Below are 16,259 nucleotides of genomic sequence, written 5' to 3' on the forward strand. Positions count from 1 at the left end.
GGGGTGAGTAATTAGGTGGGAAGCTAAGCTGTTTATAAGTTGTACTACATTCATGCCACTGGCGGATATTTATTTGGGAAAACAAGTATATAATAGTAGTTGCAATAAGAAATTGACAAAGGATGTTGAAAATATATAGATAGGAATTCTTCAGAGTAATGAAAAAGGATATTTAGTGGTTAATGACCATTGGAGATGTTGTGAGAACCTTATCAAAAATATATATTTAGTTAAATCTTAAAAGAAGGTCTTTATAAAAAAAAGCATGCTCAGTTGCAATATTGTCTAGAACTAGTTGTATCGCTGTATACAGGAAACATTGCTTATGTTTGTTTTGTCTTTTTGTTTACGTGTGTGTCTAAAAATTAAATAATTTTTTTTTAAAAAAAAGAATTCAGAACCAGCATGTAATGGACTCCCTGCCCCCCGTCAGCCCTCCCGGTTGTTTTGTCCTCTTTCCTGAGAAAAGCAGCTGTAGAAACTCGAGCTGAAGTGTTACAAGAGTCAAACAACACAAATAAAAACTGCAAAAACCTTTTATAAGTTAATGTGTTCTATTTGTTCCATCTTATAATAATCAGTTTATACAGTTCTAATAACTACCAGTCAATTTACATCCTTTTTACACAATCAACCCCAATGGGAGTTTCTAGAATTGCTTGAAAGGTCCTACAACAGGCCCATTAAACAGCTGAAGTTCATAGACGGAGCACATCTATTTAAACATCAATGTAACCACAAAAGAAAACTTTCCCCTTCAGAAGAATTTCAAGCAAGGAGAAGCTTGATTATTATTGTTGATATTGCATGTAATGAATATACCTGTTTTAGAATATTATAAATAACACACAATGCACTTTATAAGATGGAACAAATAGAACACATTTTGCAATATATATTTGTGTTGTTTGACTCTTTCCTGAGAAGACATATTCTTGCAGAGATAGAGGGACTGGCAGCAGGGCGGGTTGGCTGGCAATAGGAGATCTCTTGCAGGCCCAGATTTCTTTATTCATGTTGCAGGAAAAATTCACTGTGCTCTATGGCACATGCCAGAAGATAATGGCAATAGCAATAAAATGTGGCATCTGGGAGGAAGAATCTAATTTTATAATTTTACATCAAAACATTAAATACCTTTTCTTGGGATACTGCAATATCCCTATAGCGGAAATGCAACCTCAAAACAAGGTATCAGTCATTTTCCATGGCAATGTGCCTTGGTACTCACTTTGTCAGCTTTTACAGAAGCCAAAGCCAGTTCCTTCTCTTTCACTGCCAGTTCCTGAGAGAGTTTAGCAACAGATTCACTTGCTTCCATCAGCTTAGAAAGACCTGTACACAGTGATCAAAAGCCAAAGGGTTGAGGGGTGTATACTGTATAATGACAAGTGGGAACTTGCAAGGACTTTGGGGGGGCATCTCACTCGCCCTCCCTGGCTATATCTTCCTTCCCTTCATTGGCAGCCCCCACATCCTCTCCCCTTTCCCTGCTTCCTTCTCTCCCTCCCATCGAACAGGCATCCTATCTTTATCTACCCCCTGTCTTCACCCACCCACCCCCATCTCTACCTAGGGGAACAATGGCCAAGTTGCGTGGTGCTGACTTACACAAGGACTCATTGAAAGGATTCATGGGCTTTTTCCACTTATGCTTCATAAGAAGCAACCCCATATTATAGGTATAAAAAGTCCTCAAGGACTTGTAGGGAAGACATCAGTTTCTAAGGTTGCCAGGTCCCTTACCTTTTTTGGCAGGGGGAGTTGGTCCTGGTCTGGGACATTCACATGAGCGCCATGATGACATCACCCAGAAGTGACGTCATCACGCTAGGCATGCCGCTGGTGGATGCTCTAGCATTCAGCTTAAAAACTTTATGACACCATAGAGTTTTCAGGCCGAATGCTAGAGCGTTCCCCCCCGGGTGACGTTGATGTCACCTCCGGGTGACATCATCACACTGGGTACATTGGCTGGATTGGGACACACCCTTCCCCACATTATTTTCCCTTTCCCTCTTCCTGGCAGCCCCATATCCTGCCCCATCATTCTATCCTTCTCAGCCATTCACCAACTGTTGAACAGTAACAAGCAGCCAGGCTAAGGTGAGTCATGTGCAGGGCTCTTTTTGTAGCAAGAACTACTTTGCATATTAGGTGACACACCCCTAATGTAGCCAATGCTCCAAGAGCTTACAGTAGCCCCTGTAAGAAGAGCTCTGTAAGCCCTTGGAGGATTGGCTACATTAGGGGTATGTTGCCTAATATACAAAAGAGTTCCTGCTACAAAAAGAGCCCTGCACGGTCAGGTAGTCTGGTAGTTGCTGCCAGGCCTGACCCACGAGTCCTCCCTCAAAGGCCAAAGCAGCCCTTAAAAAGGGCCCTGCCCCCTCCCCTGCCTGAGGGCCTCCATTTCTTAAAGTTACAGGCAACATTTAATAATTTTTTGGGGGGTAGCACACCATTTCTTTTTCTTTTTCTTTTAGATTTCAGATATTTTGGCACCCTGCCTGAGGGCCTCCATTTCTTAAAGCTACAGGCACCTTTAATAATTTTGGGGAGGTTAGCGCACCATTTCTTCTTCTTTTTTAATATTTCCGATATTTTGGAAAATCTGGGGCATTTTTAAGGTTTGTAGAAAGATCTATCTTGTCCATTCATGGCTCCAGTCACCAGCTTTAAGAATTCTCAGATCTGGCTGACTTGGCTGTTAGAATATACAAGTGGGGACCCACAGGAAACTTTGCGGGAGCAGCCATCCCAATCCTCCATCTATGTTTCCTCTCCTCTCCCCCTTCTTGTCTGCCTCTTACTCTTTCTCCATCCTGCCACCCCTTCTCTTACTCTCTCCCCCATGCTTGTCTCTCTCTCTTTGTACCTATCACTCTGCCCTCTATGTCATCACTCTTTCTCTCTTTCTGCCTCCACACCCCATCACTTTTTCTTTCTGTCCCCTACCCATCACTCTTTCTTTCTGCCTCCTCACCCCATCACTCTTTCTCCCTCCCCACCCTATCACTTTCTGCCCCACCCTATCACTCTTTTTGCCTCCCCAACTCTATCACTTTCTCTTTCTTTCTGTCCCCTGCTCAAACACTCTGTCTTTCTGCCCCACCATCACTCTCTTTTTCTGCACCCTATCCCATCATTTTCTTTCTTTCTTTCTCTTTCTACCTCCCCACCCCACCACTCTCTTTCTGCCTCCCCACCCCACCAACTTCACACAGTAGTCCAGGTGCAGCCTGAACAATGCAGTGTATAGAGAGACTATGACATCTTACACTTTGGATGTTATGCCTCTGTTGATACACCCCAAGACCACATTAGCCTTCTTGGCACTACATGAAACTAACTGCTCATATTTAGAATATAGTCCACTCCTGCCAGCCAGCCAATTGCTAGTATGTCTGCAGCATAGGTGGAAACAGGCTCTGCCATGCTTCTTTAGCCTAGCTGCTGAAGAACCTCCTAGGACTTCTCAGACCCCACCCCTCCATCTTCATTGCTGCCTGCCAGGCGGGTGTCCTCCAGTGGCCCATCACACTCCTGTTGATCTTACCAATGTGCATACGCTCAGCTTGCTCATTAATGCTGGATAACTTTTCAGCATAAACTTCCTTGTAGCCATTAATGAAAGAGAGATATGACTTGGGTGTGACATGAGCTCTTCGTCGGTATCTGTAATGTACAGTAATGGTGGAAATTTAAATAAATACATCATGTAAACATGGTATTATTATAATAAACATGCAGTCCTAAAAACAGGTGCACCCACATGCAACTTTACTTGTACAATTGCCTAGTAAATGGCAGAGGCCTCAAGGTTCACTCTCAAATTTAATGTAAATAGATTTTAATGTGATACAGTTATAAAAATGGATATCTGACAAATAATTTTTAAAATAATGATAAACAGGCATCCTATTGAAATCAATTATATTATTTATTGAAAACATTTATATCTTTCCCAAATATCAAAGGGGCCCAAGGTAGCTTATATGATACTAGCCCATTCACTCATATAGTTGTCTGGTATGTATTAATAGCAGAACAGAGGTCAATGTAATTGGATAGCAAATAGGATGCACTAAAGTGTTTTCATATAAAAACATAAACAAAATGTATCTGTAGGATTTTTAACATAAGGGCTCTACACATTCCCTTTAGTATTTGTCCATCAACTATATCAGCTGATAGCTTAACAGGAAACAAATATCAATGTTTATATATTCCAGTAACAAATTCCATCCTTCACTTGAGTAACTACAGCATTACTACTTATCTTTCAATTGTTACCTTTGGAAATAATTCTCACAGCTTTCTGAAACTAGGTCATGAAAGATACCCATAGTTTCTACTACTTGTGCTTTAACTTCAGCAGAACAGACAATGTTAAACTCTGACAGGAAATAATGGGATACAGCAACAAGGGCTTCCTTGGGCCACCTAGTGAACCAATCCATGGTACAGCCTGATATAAGACCAGGAAATTTCAAAGAGCGTGCACGAAATTTCTCACCAACCTAACAGGAACAGGAAGAAATGAATATAAGTAATCCATCATATTTATAGGAACAATAGTTTTGCTAAGCTTTCTCACACAGGCCCAAATTCAACTGCATGCAAGTTAAAAAGTCAGTGATACGTGTACATAGCTCTTGTCAGATTGTTATCAATAACACCAATAATTTGTTTGCATGGAAGGGAAAAACAGGTTGCTTACCTGTAACTGGTGATCTTCGAGTGGTCATCTGTGCATTCACACCCATGGGATTCAGTGCACCTGCGCTGGATTGATTGGCATTGTAGCAAGCTCTAACGGATTTTCGCGCCCAGACTTCAGGCATGTGCAGGAACCCCAACCATGCATGCCCAGAGGGGTGGGCACGGACATCCCACCAGTTCCTTCAGACCACTTCAAATCAACGTAAATAAAAACATAGAAGCTGACAGCAGCGTGGAAGGAGGGTGTGAATGCACAGATGACCACTTGAAGATCACCAGTTACAGGTAAGCAACCTGTTTATCTTCAACGTGGTCTCTGTGCTTCACACCCATGGGAGAATAGCAAGCAGTGGCCTACCTGGAGGAAGGTGCTGGCAGGTAATTACTGCGAAGCCGAGGATAAGATGTGACGTCCCATGTTGGTACGAGAGTTCTTGCGGACATCAAGGGCGTAGTACCTTCTGAACGTATTAGGCGTAGCCCAGGTAGCAGCTCTGCAAATGTCTAGTAGGGAAACTCCCTGAAGGAAAGTAGTTGAGGCTGCAACAGCTCGAGTAGAATGAGCCCTGATAGGGCCAGGCAATGGCATCTTAGCAATAAGATAGCAGAGGCGAATAAGACCTACAATCCACCTTGACAAATGCTGAGCTGTGATGCAAGTTCCCAGCTTGGCTGGAGCATAGGAAACAAAAAGCTGACAATCACGTCTCATTGGACAAGTTCTCTGTAGGTAGAACAGAAGCACACGCTTTGTATCCAACGTGTGTAATAGCCTCTCCTCCGGGGATGTCGGAGATGGGAAGAAATCTGGAAGGAAGACCTCCGCCGAAACTCTGAAACTACCTTTGGCAAGAACGAGATGTCAGGAACAAGACGGACACCATCTGGCAAAAATGATAGGTAAGGAGAATTATGTCTGAAAGCTAGTATTTCCTACACTCGCCTCGCCTAAGTAACAGCCACCAGAAAAGCTGTTTTCCACAACAGCAATTTCAAGTCGCAAGTCGCAAGCAGCTCAAAAGGTTTTCTAGTGAGCTGGCAAAGTACCAGGGGAAGGTCCCAAGGGTCCACAGGACATTTGATAGGAGGATAAAGGTGTAACAGTCCCTTTAAAAAACGTTTAGAAAGAGGATGCGAAAAAAGTGTGCATCCCTCAACTTGAACATGGTAGGCTGAAAGTGCAGCCAAATAAACTTTCAATGAGGAATGTGACAGTCCCGAGTCAGCGAGAGACAGAAGGAAATCAAAAACCTTCTCGAGACCCACGGAAGCAGCTCGAGGGACATCAGCACCCAAAAAGGAACACAACTTTAGCCATTTATAATGGTAAGATTTGCGTATAGTGGCCTTTCTGGAGTTCAGTAGGAAGGAAAAACTGTTGATACCACTCTCCAGGCTGTCAACTTCAGTTGTGGAACGTCATGCTATAGGAAAGGAGACTCGGATAGGAGCAAGAGGTCCTGAACCAGCAGAAATTGGTGGTAGATCCCTGCTGACAGATCCAGTATGGTTGAGAACCACGGCTACCTCGGCCACCACGGGGATATGAGGATGCAATCCGCTCTGTCGCTGATGATTTTACAAACCACCCTCAGAAGCAGAGGCAGCGGGGGGAAGAGGATGAGAAAGTCTCTGGACCAGGGGTAGAGGAGACTGTTCCCCAAAGACAGTGGGTCCCTGCCTCCTCAGCTGCAGAATAGAGGACACTTTTTGTTCACCCTGGTGGACTATCTGAGGGAACCCCCACTTGTGGAAGAGTGGGAGGAGGTAGGTAGAATTCATTTCCCATTCGTGCAATCAAAGTCCTCCCCGACTCAGTTGGTCTGCCTGCACATTCATGTGGCCCGGTATGTGCGTGGCGATTAGGAAGATGTTGTAGGTGATACAGAAGTCCCACAACTGAATGGCCAGCTTGCAGAGGCGTTGAGAGACAGTGCCCCCCTGCCTGTTTATGTAGTTGAGGGCAGTAGTATTGTCCATAAGGATCGTGACACACTTCCCCCCGATCAGAGGCAGGAAACTGGTGACAGCGAACTGTATCGCAAGTAGCTCCAGAAAGTTGATGTGACGGTTCCGCTTCTGTGTGTCCCATCTGCCACCGACACAGAGTCCTATCAGATGAGCGCCCCAACCTGAGAGAGATGCATCTGTCATAAGGGTGATCTCCGGTGATGGAGGGTGGAAGGGTGCTCCCCAGAAAAGGTTGGGGGGAGTAGTCCACGAAAGTAGAGAGTCCTGTACTTTGGTAGGTGGGGATAGACGGGTATAGTGTGGGTCTCGTTCTGGATTGAAATTGCGTATAAACCAAAGTTGTAGGTGGCACATTCTCAACCTGGCAAAGACGAGGATGGATGTAGTAGCGGCCATTAGGCCAAGGAGTCTTTGTATTTGGAAAGCCATTACCAAGGGTCGAGTACGCATCACGGTGGCTAGATTCACAATATCCGCGGCCCTGGCCTGTGGTAAGTAGGCTCTGCAACTTATCGAGTCCAGTAGTGCACCGATGTAGTGTATTTTCTGGACTGGTTGAAGTTGAGACTTCTCTAGATTTACCTATAGTCACAGGTTTTCCAGGAGGGTCAGTGTCTCGTTGATGTCAGAGATTAGGCCGTCTTGGGAAGTTGCAACCAGTAGCCAATCATTGATGTATGGGTAAATGGAGATACCCCTGAGATGAAAGAAGGCTGCGACCACTACCATTGTCTTTGTGAACACTCTCGGTGCACTTGAGAGACCGAATGGCAGAGCTGCCTATTGGTAATGATGCTGGCCAATCGCAAAGCATAGGTATTGGCAGTGGGACAGGTGGATGGTGAGGTGGAAATATGCGTCTTGGAGATCCAGAGCTGTGTATTGGTAATGATGCTGGCCAATTGCAAAGCATAGGTATTGGTGGTGGGACAGGTGGATGGTAAGGTGGAAATATGCGTCTTGGAGATCCATACGTTCTTCCGGAGAAGTGGTAGGATCTGCTGCAAGGATACCATGCGGAAACGGTAGCACACAAAGCAGTTGAGCACCCTTAGATCTAAGATTGGTCGAATGCCTCCATCCCGCTTTGGAACGGTAAAATAATGGGAATAGAATCCCTTGCCCTGTAGGTGCAGTGGCACCGGCTCGATGGCGCCCTTCTGCAGAAGGACGGACACTTCTTCCAGGAAAGCTGGAGAAGGGGGTGTGGAGATGAAGACAGGAGCAATGGGGTTCTGGATGAATTGTATGTGGTAACCCTGGGTCAAGATGGACAGCACCCATTTGTCCATGGTGATGAGGTGCCAGGATTGGAGGAAAGGGGTTAGACGGGTTGGATGTGACTGGGAGATATGGAAGTCAAAAACCCTGCTTGGCAGACTTTGCCTGCTTACTGCGGGTAGGCTGTTGTCCCGATCCAAATCTAGGTTTCTGGAATGTGGGTTTCTGGCCTCCAGAGGATGTACGTGGCCTCCATTGTTGGTCAGGAGACTGACGGTTTGGGGTGCGTTTTTGCCAGGGTTTGGACCAGGGACGAGGTCAGTAATGTTGTCTCGTGGATGAGGAAACACCGAGAGCACAAGAAGTTTTAATACTTTTATCCATGTCTTGTAGTATGGTGTCTGTAGTACTGTTAAACAGACCAAGGCCATCAAAGGAGAGGTCCTCTACGTATGACCTAGTATCTGACTGTAAATTGGTGTTGTGTAGCCATGAATGCCTTCAGAGAGCTATGGCTGAAAGCCATTGTCCTTGAGGAAGTGTCTAAGGCATGTTTGGAGGTTGCTTTGCCAGCACCATGCCCTCCTTTTGGATGATGCGGGGTGCCTGATGCTTGTCTTCTGGGAGGTGAACCAGAAGCTCAGAAAGCCTTTCCCACAAAGTGTACTGAATGAATGAATGAATGAATTTTATTGTTACAGCACATAGCCAGCAATATAAAAACCATAAAAGTAAATTACAATAGCCAGATGGTACAACTTCCAGAGTACAACAAGGTTAATAAGGGACGGCATTGTACAATCGTTTTGATCACTAAAACCAGACTTAAGAATACGCTGCAATAAAGCACAGTAAAAAAGAATAAAATAAAAATGACAAAAGTAGCAGTAGAAGTTAAAATCAAGCAGTCCTAACCCAAGTGACAACCAGTGGCTGGGGCCGGGGCCCTTGGCTGAGGGCTGGTCACGTCGGTGAAGATGGCTAGGTCAGCAGTGCCTCGCTCGGGGTGCATGCGCTGTCCACTGGCTGGATGGCACAGGGTAGGCTAGGTGCCTCATCTGCGGGACCCATGGTTGTCTGTGGCTATGCGGTGGCCGCTGTCTCGGGGCGTCTGTGTCCGCGAAGTCCTCTGGGTCGAGAGGGAGAACTCGCTGGCACAGCTGATCGATGTGGTGCCGTAACAGCTGTCCATCCTCCGCTGAGACTTCATAGGATTGAGGCCCTGTCACTCTCACAACCCTTGCCGGGATCCAGGGGGGGCAGGTGTAGTTGCAGGTGTACACGGAATCTTCTAGGAAGAATCCCCTGGCTGCATCCTGTGTCTCTGTGTTTACCCCTGTGACCGTGAGCCCTAGCGGTCCAAACCAGGAAAGCCCCAACAGGCTCGTGAGTTGGCCCTCCACCACCAGCAAATCTAGATGGCCCTTGAAGTCCTTATACTGCACCCAGAACCTGCCACAGCCCCGGATTGCCACAGGGTTTTTGTTAAAGTCCCACAAAGACAACCCGTGTGGCTTCTCTAGGAGGGGTGCCCCCGTGGGCATAGCATGCACAGTGTGGCAGCGGAAATGATGGAAAAGGACAAACCCATGTCCACTTCCATTTTACAGGGGGATCCCTCAATCAACACTGTTACATGCAATTTGTTGGGGCTGTTGGGGGGCAGGTTACATACCTGGCGTGGCTGGTGATGGAAGGTGAGCGTGTGAAGATCCGAGGACTCCTGGTACACAGACGTCCTCTGTCGTTGACCAAGGGAACGGCAAACCCGGGCAATGTGGCCTTATTTGTTGCAAGTCCTGCAAACGGCATCCCTGAACTGGCAGGTCCGGCATTCGTGGGCTTCCCCACAGCTGGTGCAGGATGCTGAAGTAGGCAACGGTTTGCCTGTAGCAGCTCCGGGTAGACGAGATGGGCGGTGAGACGGGCGGCAGACCTGCAGTACCTCCTCCTCGTTGGAGAAGTCCGAAACGGGGTTAGCATCGGTGCGATGGACTGCTTTTGTGAGGCAGCCCTGATGAGACTTCTCATAAACGGCAGCCTCTTTTAATGCCTTGTTGAGATCCAGGTCGTCATGGCTGGTCAGCTTCCGGTGTAGCTTGTGCTTGCGGAGGCCCACTAGGAACTGTTTCAAGAGCGTGTCCACCAAGCTAGGGAACGCATACCTTGTGGCAGCTCTTTGGAGCCCCACCAGGAAGTCAGAGGCCGATTCATCCAGGCCCCGAACGTGTGCAAAAAAGGCAATCAGTGAGCACCTTCACCAGTACCTCGTAGGTTTCCTCCTTCATCTGCTTGGGTGCTATCAGGGCCTTCAGCAACCAGAAGGTATCGATGCCACAAGAGCTGAGGAGCATGGCCTTCTTCTAGTTGGCGTCTGTCACATCATGGTACGTGAGATGGTTCTCGAGGGTCTCTAGCCAGGTCTCCCATTGCTCAGGCTGGGTGACACCGAAAGCTGGGATGTTACCATGTGTTGCGGCCATCTCGGGAACTCCACGTGGCTGGAACGATTGATAGATGACCGATGCCGGGGAAGCGGGGCACGATGCTTTGCAGGACTCCGAGTTGGAGGAAGCGATGAAGCACGGTGCTAGGAGCGGTGTGGGGTGCGATGACCAAAGAAGCGTAGCGTAGGCTCTCCTTGGCATCAGGGCACGATGTGCTCGTGGTCGTTGTTCATGAGGAGAAGGATCCCACCTTCATTGCCAGTGAAAAGTACTGAGTTTGGCAAGTGATTTCAGCTCTCATACTTTATTATAGGTGCAGAACAAGATGAAAACCCCCAGCTCGCAGGCCGGCTTATATGCTCAGTAAACCCACTCCCAGAACACCCCCCCACTCTGTGATAGGCTATATACAGTGGCCGAGAGTGCCATAGGTCCTGACCAAGATCCTAGTCCACTGGTTGGTGTGGGCTAGGATCCGCTCAGGCTATTGTCTCCCAGAGCGAAGCTCAGAGGCTTTGCATGACTGAATAGAGAACTCGCCTTGCACACGGTCAGGTCTAGATACATTACAGTTCATATTGTTTTTATTGTGTTTTTATAATATTTTTATTTATATTGTAAGCTACCTTGAGTTCTGCAAGGGGAAAGGCAGCTAATAAATGGTTTAAATACATAAATAAATTACACTTGCATATAGGTACTTCTGGCAATTATTCTGGAAAGTTCTGCTGAGTTTTGTGATATGGTAAAAGATCAGGGCTGTAATCTTATACACTCTTTAAAAGAAGCATCTCACTGAACACAGCAGGCCTGATACTGGGAGGCATGTCTCATTTCATAACTCACATATTCAAATGGACTGTTAAAAAACTGCTAGTAGAAAAGCTGTCATAAGATGGACCTCCAGAGTAAGCATCAACCATGTTAACTACTTGTCCCTGGAGTGTATTTTTTTCATTAGAATACTATTTTGTACCTTTTATGATTCCTCATAAACCTTGAATGAAAACATTTTCCCATGAGAAAATCTGCCTAAGGATATTTATAAAAGAAACTCACTGGAGAAAAGCAGAGAACAACATGAAGATTCTTCTTTGATCGTGAGATAAAATATTCATAAAGATTATCAAAAGTTGGTGGAACTCGTGGTAACTCTTTTTTCATTACAGATATCAGTGCTTGAGTTATTTCATCCAGTTCATCTCGAGGAAATAAATTGGAGATCTTGGCAAAAAAATAAATTAAAAAAATTGGCAGAAAAATTTAAATTAGAAAATAAAACACAGGTATTAAGATCATTACAATATTACATTAGGGAATCTATGTCTCCGGATATGCACATCCAGAGTTTAAGTAGATTTAAAGGGCCAGCTTCTTCCTCTATTTGAACTCATATGTGCTATTTAATAAGCATGAATGGAACAGCCTGGGCTGTGCATGCAGACCTAGTATTTAAAATCTCAAACTAGACCTACCAAGAGTTTGACAGATGAAGCAGAGTGGAGGGGGGGGCTAGAGCTAATTTTTCAGTATTTTAGCTTCTTTAAAAAAAGGGTTCCATATGCACACCAAGAAAAGTGGGATCAGAGAGGGAAACAGCACACTCAGTCACTAGGTGTATTACTGTTTCCCATTCTCTAGCCAATCAGGGATACACACGTAGAAGCCAGTTTTCCACAATGTGTAGTGCCCTAACTGGGTTGGGACAACATATTTTCATAAAATTACACGTTGGCCAGTATTCTTAAAAATAACGCATTGGGCAGTATTCTGCCTGAGGCTGGAGAGAATTCCTCCAGCCTAAGGAGCTTCCTCCCAACTGAAATGGCACTTCTATTGAAGAAAGAACCACTTACGTCTGAAGAAGGCTTCAGGCTTTGCTTAGAGGCATGGTAGGATACAGACAGGTTATGCCAAGAGGTCATTGGGCAATAGATGCCTATTACCCTTTGGTTTTCTTTGAAACATTTGTGCAAATAAAGATGCCAACATGAGCAAATGGGTTCTAGTGGGGTTGCTTTATTAAAAAGCTGATGTGGGCCTAATTATAGCCCAAACTCTAGCAGGCACCCTCTCTATTGGGCTTCCAAAGGCATACCAACATAGTGGCATTGATCCAGCCAAATTAATCTTCCTTGCTGCACACAATGGTATGCTGAGAGGACCTCTTATTCCATTACCCTCCCCATGATGTCAAACACTAGGGTTTAGACTGGTGAATCCATGAGGGTTTGGTTTGGAAACCCTCTCCCATCATAAAATGGCTGCCGGGTGCTTGCCAGATATTCCTAACTTGTGCAAAGGCCCATAGTGTTCTAGCCAAACTCAGCAGGGTTTAACCAATTTAAACCACACCTATTTATATAAGTATGGAAAGTGGCAAAGTGAAGCAGGCAAGAAAAGAACCCTCTCACCCCTTCTGAATGAGTAAAAAAAATTCCCTGCTTGGCCTTGGAGTGACTAGCAGGGATGGGTGGGTGGGCAGATCAAAGGGGCAAGTGCCATTTCTGAGGAACAAGCCTATAAAGGTTTTCTTGCTTCCTCCCCTTGAGTGAATGAGGAGCCCAATCCTCTAAAATACCCATTCAAAAGCTTTCTTTTCTGGAAAAAAGAGTGTGTGCAAAGGGCAGCTCTTGAGTCACAAGGGGAGAGAGCTGAACTTCCACACAATTTCTGATCCAATGAAGATCAGAGCTGATACTTTTATACGTCCCACATAAATCCTGCAAAACCACACTGCTTTATAATATGCCAATATTCTGATCATCAGTGGCCAAAATTTGTCCTTCCAATACATTTATGCAAAAATCATTGATGAAGAATACCTAAGTATTTCTATTGGAAATTCTCCTCAAATTATACATGTATTCTTTGGATGTACATCTGTACTGTAACTTGTCCTAGGCCTTTGGGATGCAACAGGCTAAAAATCCAATAATTATAACAATAAAATAAATACAATATCAAGTGCATTGATATGAAACCCTAACCTCTCCAGAAGAAAGCAGATTATTAAGATATTCAAGAAATGCCTCGTCTTTTATTTCATTATCTGTGAAAATGAATGTGATTCCTTTTCCTTCACCACCAGCAACTCTATATAAAAGCTTTAGATCATCTGTGAGATTGGACACATTGTAAGATCTGGGAGGAGGGGAAAAAACAATTTTAACAATATCCACATAATAGCTATATAAGATAAACTATGACAGTGAAGTCAATGGGAAAAATAAATTAGCATCTAATTCAGCATGAACTGCTCTTTTGTACCATGCTGATTAGCTGGAAACTGAACAGAAGTGTAGGTATAATTTAAAAGGAGCACACAAACAGAAACAGCATCATTAAAGACAATAGCCAGGCCTGCGGTACATTACTCTTCAGGTAGCTAGACTATAAGGAGCGCTAATATGAACCCATATACTCCTTAGCCACACTTGGGCCAGCTGGACTTACCCTTCTAAAAGGGGGGAATCTGATATTAGGGATGAGCATGAACCAGCTCATGAGTAGGGATGGGCATGAGCCTAAAAAATCTGGTTCGGTTCTGGGTTCTGGGCATTCCCTGAACTGAGCCAAAAGGCCCCCACCTAAACTGAGCCAGTCCGGCGAGTTCAGTTCCCCCTTTCTCTGCAGCTGGGAGAAAGGGGGGGGGAATAGCCCAGAAGGAGTTAAATGACTGGCAGCAATTTAACCCATCCATTTTGCCTCCCTCTGCTATGAAGCAGAGGGGAGTGAAACCAATTGGTGAAATGGCTCATGGCCATTTCAACATAACCGCAGGGTGAGTGCGCTCCTCAGATATTAGGTTTAAATGGTCCAAAACAGCCAAAATGAACTGGACAAAGGTCCAGTAAGTGTTTGGGGAAAGAACCTTCCCTGAACATTGATTCAGGGGTTTCGAACCAGCCCAAGTTTGTGCCAAATTTTGGCTTGTACTCATGAGCCAAAATTCTTTTCTCAGCTAATAGTGACATGCTCTTTCAATGCAAGAAGGCTTCCTCTGCTGCAAGAGGTTCTTCTGCTGTGGAAGAGCCCTGGTACTGGAAGAAGGCTCTTTGATTTGAGGGATGACATCACTGTTAGTTGAACAGCTGAAGAATAAAACGCCATGCTTCAATCAGCAGGGAGCAAAAAAGTGCTTAAAAGTGAGATTCAATTAACAAGAAGAAGGTTCCTACTTTAAAGGATTAAAATGTATCGTGGCATGTGCCATCTTCCTATTGATAACTGGGCTAGGTCTGTCATTAATCCGATTTGCAAAATGGAAATATGATGTTGGGTCTTCATATATAGCATCAGCTTTTAGCTTTGCAGAGAGAACAATGATAAAAACTTGTTCAAATTTATTATTCTCACCTAGTTAAAGTTATCTGAAATATTTTGTATCCAGCTATAAAAGAGGCCAGCCTCGAAAGACTCTGTTTTCCAGATCCACCAACTCCTACAAGCAAAGCATTTCCACATGCTGTACGAATTATTCGTGAAATCTAAATTACAAAGAATAGAAGACAGTGGTGTACGAATATAGTTATATAGGGTTAAAACATTAAACAACAGTTTATTAAATAATTACCACAAGCCCCATTTGAATAGACATATTTGAAAGGCTACAAAAATATATATTATTCAGTGACTTATTCCCATATTTTTAAAAAAACATTGACGTGATTCTTGCACAGAAGGCTGTCATATTTTGCTCAAACAATGTTCTTAGAAAAACATGAACATGCAGCATTAGAAAGCCCATGTAATACAGACACTTATAGTTTTGCTATATGACTTTAGTGAAGTTTTATTATTAATCACGAAATCAAATCTCAACCAGAGATTGACTCTGTTAAAAAAGCAAATACATTTTTGGAAAAGCATCAAACAACAGCGGAAGGAAGAGGGAAAGCAGAGGATAATAACGCAACAGAAGGAAGCATCGAACATAGATCGGGAAGCAGTGAAAATATTTCGGGCAGTCCCTCAGAAGTTTCAGAATCTGATAAAGGAGGGGGAGCTCCTAAACTTCTTAATGTTAGACTGACTTACGATAAAAACAAACACAGGAAGAAAAAATATGATGAATAGCTTAATACTGAAAGTCTGATTTCTTTTTTCTAATATATAAAGAACTAGGATGCACTTACTCTGGTTAACCATACTTGTGCTAGTTTGAGCTTGAAGTACTAATTATTAACTTTCCGTCCTTAAATCTTAAATGTGGGGAAAGTATCAAGACCTGGGTACAACTTATGCACAACCAATATAATATGATCCTTGCCTAGCTTTGTATTTTAGGCCAGATTTCCCCTTTCCCTTACCCTTTGTAGTTTGTAGTATAAAAACAATAAAAAGTTATAAAAATAAAATAAAATATCAATCTTATCTTTTTCTAAATCTGTTCTATCATAATCATGTAAGTATTATCTAGATAAGTGATTGGTTCTTGACTAAATATGAGATTATCAGCACAAATGCAAATGATCTAATCAGCAAGTGCATATGAGTTACATCTGATATAGCAAGATAAAAAGGCCAATCTCAACTCTTACACTTTATTAAAAAGCAATTAATCTAACTTTTCTGTAACAGTTTCAATTAATTGTCCAAGATTAAAGTAACTTTGAGCAGAATTCACTGACAGTTGAAGAGTGCTTGAACTCTTGGTTAACTTGCAAACACAACAAAAAAAGTTAGTGATGCAATAGTTACCACTGCAGAGTCACAACTGACTTATGGTGATGACCGTAATCATACGAAAGCTTAGGCTTTAATTAAAGTGCAATAAAAATCCTACTTTTGATAAATCAATTAAGGTATGGTTATTCCAATTCACTTTAGACTAGAAAACACATCTAATAGAAACTGGAGACTTTAGATGCCTATTTGGTGAACCTATTATTT

The 16,259-nt window shown here is 43.9% G+C and overlaps 1 protein-coding gene across 1 annotated transcript in view; it reads right to left on the bottom strand.

Moving 5' to 3' along the window:
- DNAH8 (dynein, axonemal, heavy chain 8) overlaps positions 1 to 16,259 on the bottom strand; it is a 262,658-nt gene that overhangs the window by 83,465 nt on the left and 162,934 nt on the right. Inside the window, exons 61-67 of the mRNA XM_015422004.1 lie at positions 15,998 to 16,026; positions 14,724 to 14,854; positions 13,355 to 13,508; positions 11,424 to 11,588; positions 4,297 to 4,523; positions 3,560 to 3,678; positions 1,232 to 1,335 (exon numbers count right to left, since the gene is read on the bottom strand). Of these exons, the coding sequence (XP_015277490.1) occupies positions 1,232 to 1,335; positions 3,560 to 3,678; positions 4,297 to 4,523; positions 11,424 to 11,588; positions 13,355 to 13,508; positions 14,724 to 14,854; positions 15,998 to 16,026 (929 nt within the window). The remainder of the gene's footprint in view (positions 1 to 1,231; positions 1,336 to 3,559; positions 3,679 to 4,296; positions 4,524 to 11,423; positions 11,589 to 13,354; positions 13,509 to 14,723; positions 14,855 to 15,997; positions 16,027 to 16,259) is intronic.

Source organism: Gekko japonicus, unplaced genomic scaffold (assembly GCF_001447785.1).
Source record: "Gekko japonicus isolate JY-2015 unplaced genomic scaffold, Gekko_japonicus_V1.1 scaffold960, whole genome shotgun sequence".
NCBI classification, from domain to species: Eukaryota; Metazoa; Chordata; class Lepidosauria; order Squamata; family Gekkonidae; genus Gekko; species Gekko japonicus.